The sequence below is a fragment of the Micrasema longulum genome, unplaced genomic scaffold, assembly GCF_059751315.1.
Source record: "Micrasema longulum isolate JH-2025_06_02 unplaced genomic scaffold, ASM5975131v1 h1tg000091l, whole genome shotgun sequence".
Classification (NCBI taxonomy): Eukaryota; Metazoa; Arthropoda; class Insecta; order Trichoptera; family Brachycentridae; genus Micrasema; species Micrasema longulum.
The window spans coordinates 78,003-84,515 of record NW_028277297.1 but is presented as its reverse complement, the minus strand read 5'-3'; the positions used below and the strand labels follow the sequence as shown (position 1 = coordinate 84,515).

Here is a 6,513-nt window from a genome sequence, read left to right as displayed (position 1 = left end):
ATTTGTATAAAAATTCATAGTATCTTCATCGGTAACTGGTAATTTAACATGTTTATGAAAAAAAAAAGGTAAACCTATTATATTTATCATACAGAAAACTTAATTTTACTTTGTAGATAACATTGAAGATACATTTTATCTTCCCATCATAATCAAGGCCCTGATGTCGTTCCCTTGGGCTGTGCAATCTTGGAAAGGTGAATTAATATAATAATTTGTTGCAGTAATATCTCTATGAAATGGCACATTACGTCTAGTAGTTCTGACCTGTATTTGGAATTTAATCATATTTAGAATCTAACTCTAGAGAGTCTGACATGCCATTTTTTATTTTGAAAATAAACATTAAATCACTCAATTTCCATCTTCTGAATAAACTGTCCAAATCAAGTGTATTTATTAGAAGGTCATAGCTTAAACATTCAATAGGAATCTAGAAAATTCGTAAGAAATAAACCGTGAAAATTTCCTTTGCACTCTATCAAGTTTTAACGCATGAACTTTGTAAAATGGGCTCCAGATAATTGAATTAGGTACATTTATTATAAAAAATGTACTTATCAATAATGTTATGACAATATATCATACTAACTACTAACATTAGAATCTTGTGTATCTGATTAAAAACAACTTTACTTACTAGGTAATTATTTTATGCAACTGGGACAACAGAATATTTAGATACAAATATAATATAAGTACCTATTATTTAAATGTGTTTTAATCGTTTAATAATTTACGCATTTTGTTTAAAATCTATCTATACAAAATTCACACATCGAATACGACAAAAAACCAGGTATAAAGTGCACAGCAAACGAACAATAATAGCAACTTTTATTATTAATTAATTTAGTAATTGTTAGTAAATATAGTAAAACACAAAACAACATTAATTAAAGACATCTATTGATATAATTTTTAAGTTTTATCGGGCTTTAGCAAATACCCAAACCAGACTACCTTTTATACCGTCTGATTTACTGCTGAACTCTGCCATCTTACGGGAGAATTTTGCAGCTTAAGATTTCTTCTTGACCGGCAAACCCTTGGGAACTTGAAACCCACACAAAGTAAGCAAATTATCTTCGTTTTGGAAGTAATCTTCCGTTTAATTTACAGGCTACTCCAAAAAAGAGTCTAATCATTTCACGATACATGAATGTATAAAGTAGTGAATGATAAAATTTTAGTGTACCGAGTCGGCAATATTATTTGGCTAAACTTTAACTTAAGCAGGAAAAGAATTTTATGGACTTGACAAGTGTACATAAAAGTTGTGTAGAATCGATACAAAGAAATTCATTTTCCGTTTAATTTAGATAACAATCACGCCTGTGTTTTCAATTATTATAACGGAATACAGTAAAAAAAATAAAGATGTTATTTAGATTACTCGAAAGTCTCAATTGTCCTAAAACCTTTGTTATAAGTAAATTGAAGACGATACCTGGATGATTAATTAGTGCCTGTCACTGATTGACAGATGAAAAGGAAATTTGTTTACATTCGTTTTACGAGCTTTTTTCGCAATTTGAATTATTACCATTCATGGTCTTGTGATAAATCGTAATGGATAACAGTGATATCGGGGAATCGTCGTGTAGGCGAAAGCCAAGTAACGACAAAATGTCCGATTCAGAGCGTCCTTTGAAAAAGGCAAAGTTTGCTTGGCAAGTCAAAGGAAGATACCATTTGAAGGACCAAGAAGAAGTTTCTGATTGTAATATTCAAGAAAATATTTCTCAAAATGATTCTGCGCCTATTGCTAGTGACGAAATTATCGACGGTACAAGCGCTGACGACACAGAAATTACTTCAAAGGCTGAAGAGAATTTAGAGATATTAGGAGATTATCTATTGAAACAGCAAGATTTCAGTATCAATCCGCTTGTGATTTCTGCTACAGAGTCCGCTGTTGTATGTGAAACGTCTGAAATTCCTCAAGATAGTGCTGATTCTAGTGGAACCAAGGCGTCTCCAGCTGAGGTCCCTAGAGATGTAAAAGTTCCTGTTAGAAATTATAATGTCGATATAGGATTAGCTCAAAGCACTTCTCATAGACCGCTCTCTGAGGACCTGATATATGACTCAGATAGGTGGCCCTTATCGATGGGGAATACTAAACTGATCAAAACAGAAGACCAGTACTTGGCTAGATGGCAAGCTAGACAGGTTTGTATTCATTATTATTTGTCTTCGGTTATAAAAGTGACATAATCAAAATTCTTTGTTTTTTTGCGTTAGGCATTTTGAATTTGTAATAAATGCAACCCAAATAATAAAACTCAAAAGCTTAAACATTCCATTAACTTATTTATCAAACATTTTAATGCATATTTTTATGTAATATACAGCATCTTTAAAACTTCAATATTACATACTTCAATTTTATAATCACATTAAATTTATCTGTAGTGCACATTAAGAATGTAGCTTGTCTACTTAACATAAAAATAATTATTTATTAAAATAGTTTTGATATCAACAATATTTATCTAAATATAATTGATTTATTTATTTACTAAAAGAAAACAACAAAAAAAACAACAATATTTACAAATAAACCAGAACTATAGGCCAATTATTGTTTTCTATATTATATAAATTGCCAAAACATTAAGAAAATAGGCGCACCCGTGAAAAGCCACTCCGTATCATTCCACTTGTAAAATAATGAAATATAACAATAATAATATAAAGTCACACAACATACAAATAATATGTTTAATATGGTTTCTTAAAACTTACATTTTTTCTATTAACGTAACAAAACATGAAAACTATTATGGACAATGACTTTCATGATACTCCTTATATATAATACATAATAAATATATATCCTAAGTGGAGCATGTGGACATCACCCAGACGCCTCCAGGAGACCTTATTGCTAACCAGCACTCACACCTCCTCCAACGTCAATCCCTCATCCCTTAGTTCTGCCAAATTAGGCCAAAAGATACATAAATACAGCAGACTAATTCACCACTATGTTATGTTCATAAATTAAAACTAATTAGTATTTTATTTTTCAGATTGCTAAAGGATTCGTCGACAACACGATCAACCGAGTTCTGGACTCATGGTTAGTGAGTCCTCTTCCGCGGACACAAGGTGATCATCACAGTATTGTACTAGACGTAGCTGAGTTTTTTGACAATCTACCGGCAAATAATGCTGTTGAAAATGAAGGAATTCTGATGGCAATATCAGCCCACGGTCTGCAAAATAATCAGAGTGGATCCCACAGCAACGAATCCAGACTACAAAATAGACCTTTCAGTCCTAGAATATGTACTATTGGCCTGGTGGAGCCAAATTTGCAAAGAGCGTCGGAATCCCCTGATCGGCTATCCGAAGAAACACAATACATATTTTCAACAGATCGTGACGATAATGAGCCGAGTATATTTTCTAGTTTATCCAACACGGAAAGTTCAACGACCACTTCGGTCTCTAATTCAAATGATAATTTAGAACAATTAGACTTACAAAATGACAAATTTGAGCCGGTTACAAATAGAAAGCGCAACGAAACTCCTCCCGATAATACTTCTTCTTCATCTCCAAACTGGAGGCATTTACCTCAACCGTGCAGCTGTTCGCACACTCCGAGAAGGTCAAATATCACTCCTAACATTCCATTCCATAGACGAGACACGCTGGAACAAACACAGCATGCTTCACCACCCTTGGAAGACAATATTTCAGTTCACAAAGAAGTGTCTCATAATACTTTACCGAGTGAATCCAAAAAAGATGATTCTTTAACCGATGAAAAATCTTCTGATGACAGTGTTAATGAAGACTATTGTCCGACTCCTGTGAATTCATCATCGTCCAGTTTATACCCTATACCCAATCATAATGACCAACCGTTTGACGAACATTTTGATTTCATGGACGCTGCTGTTTCATTCGCTATTCAAAACAAAGGTCTTACCTCATTTAGCAGTGTAGATTACGGATAAAAAGTTATCAGTAGTGGTTCTTCTATTTGTATAAAATATATTCTGTGTGATCTTTCATCGCACAAATTTACATATATTTTCTTTTACCCACATCTGTGCCATTCTTATAAAATTCATAACATATCAGTCTAATGTTATTATTATGCTTTTATTAATTATTTTTAATATCTTTATAATTCAATTAAATATTTTTACATATTCAACTTTATAACTTTATCGTTGATTCAGACTAAACCATAAGTGATGTAAAAGTATAAGCATTTTATTACAATTGATTTTATTTGAACAATTTTTATCAAATGAATTCATAAAATATATATATGGAATAATAACTTTTTTATATGTATGTAAATGTATTACATACTTATTATATTATTCTTGTTGATTATCTGTTTCTTACACAGCGATAATATAAATTCTTAAATTTTTCTCAATTCATCATTGTATAAAGTCGTGAATAATACTAATTATAAGGATGCAATCATTGATTAATATTTTTCTTGGAATAGTATAATTATTATTATATTCTCCTAATGCTAAATATTTGATTTATGAATTATTTCTTTGAAATGTATTTACTTATACGTAATCTTTTAACAAAAGTCTAACAAAAAATATCTAAGTTATACATTGGGTTCCTCTACTGACATTTCTAGATGGAACTGCATTTTAATTGTCAGATTAAAAATACTACTACATTTAGTTTTATTCAACTTTCATTTTTAATTTTCACGGACGGACATCGTAAGACTGGTGTAAGACTGAACAAATTTTTATGTTGAATTTAATTGAAACCCTTGGTTTTACTTATATATAACAAGAATTGGTCTACTCTCTTACCAGTCTGACGATGTTGGTCACGATACTTGATCACTGGTAAAAATTAAAAATAAAACTGGAATTAAAACAGTATTTTTACTGCCTTATTTTTATTACCTTAAGTAATGTATGTTTCATAAATCATAAAGACCAACATTTAAAATTTTGAATCCTTGTCTTGTTAAATTCTTTTTACTATAATTTATTTTAATGTATCGAATTTTGCGCACAATTAACTGGGATTTTGACTAAATTGGGATATTATACTTTATTAATTGTATAATAATCATGCCATTTAGTATTGTTAATTAGAGCAACATGTACAACAATTACATACTGCTTTCAATAAAGTAAATTGGATGAATTATTTTTGCCTTTTTACAACTAAGATCTTTTGCCCTAAAGAAAATTTGGAAGCATTTTAATTATGTACAAGATATATGTAGTATAATGTACAGTGACAAAAATATTATTTTATATAAGTTGTACCTAAGTTTCATAATATTATACACTATGGATCTATTAATTTGCTACTCAAAGTTGTAAGAAATTAGCTAGTGGTCATTTTGACCAATATTAGATATTGTCTTGTCAGGACCTAGCATTTTACATAAATTTGTTCCTACAACTGTTAAAAATCGTTAATGAAATGAATGTATCTGAATTTAAGGTGACAATTAAATTACTTTTTTTAATAATGAGGAAAATTAGTGTTCTTCGTGTTATCTATTTTTTTAAACAATACTACCTACAAATATTTGTTGTTTTGATGGCATAAGCCTTCTTTCGAATTTCATTTTTTAATTCCCTTCTTTAATTTTGTACCTGCAATATATAATTATATGAATAAAACTGACAAAAACTACAGGTTTATCTGTCAGTTGTACACTTCTCTATCTTCATTTAGTTTGACATGTGAAAATCAAAATTAATTGTAGACCTAATAAATCTAAAATGGCAAATAAATATGTTCCATTACGAACGATAATAATTGGCAAAGTAATCATCATCATCATTCCCCTCTCCGCACCCAGTGATGATAGGGCATTGCATTCGTAAACCAAATACAGTGTATTTTGATCATCTGTTACATGGAGGTAAGGTGATCAGTGCTACAATTCAGGTGCTAGTCCAGGAACAATGAAATATTGCAATTTAAACCACCCTTAAAATCAATATTTCACGTCCACCCTGCCAGGAATCAAGCCCACAACCTCGAGAACGGTAGATAAACGTGACAACCACTATGCAAAGAGGCGGACTTATCCTCCACTCAATTCTCTTTTCGGGGTTTTTACCTGAGAGCAGCCATCGAGTCGAAAATACTTGAACTGTATCCTTTATCCGCCTTGAATTGGGAAACTAAATATGCATAATAAAAATCGTCAATTTCTTCTGGTTTCAATTTATGGGATTGGTTTGCAACAAACACTCGCATCTTCTTTTCCATTCATTTTGGTACTCGGAGGCTCTTTTAAACTGGCCATATGATGCGGGGTTCGTATCTTCTGCAATTTAATCAATGTATTCTTGGCAGGGTGTTTCATTTTGATTTTGGCCCAATTCCGTTCCTTCCAAAATAATATTTTTCTTGGTGCAACTAATCATGACAAAAATAAACTATTTTATCTGTTGTACATCTTAGAGAGGCTTCGTGCTTCAAATAAATGTACAATCATGTCAGGAAATCATATTTCAAATAAAAATTCAGGTAGAACTA

The 6,513-nt window shown here is 31.1% G+C and overlaps 1 protein-coding gene across 1 annotated transcript; it reads left to right on the top strand.

Moving 5' to 3' along the window:
• The first annotated feature begins 1,257 nt into the window (after positions 1-1,257).
• LOC148284767 (uncharacterized) lies at positions 1,258-4,044 on the top strand. The gene is made up of 2 exons (XM_088234998.1): positions 1,258-2,175; positions 3,039-4,044. The coding sequence occupies exons 1-2, from the start codon at positions 1,573-1,575 to the stop codon at positions 3,972-3,974; spliced, it is 1,539 nt and encodes a 512-aa protein (XP_088091124.1). The 5' UTR covers positions 1,258-1,572; the 3' UTR covers positions 3,975-4,044.
• Positions 4,045-6,513: the final 2,469 nt, after the last annotated feature.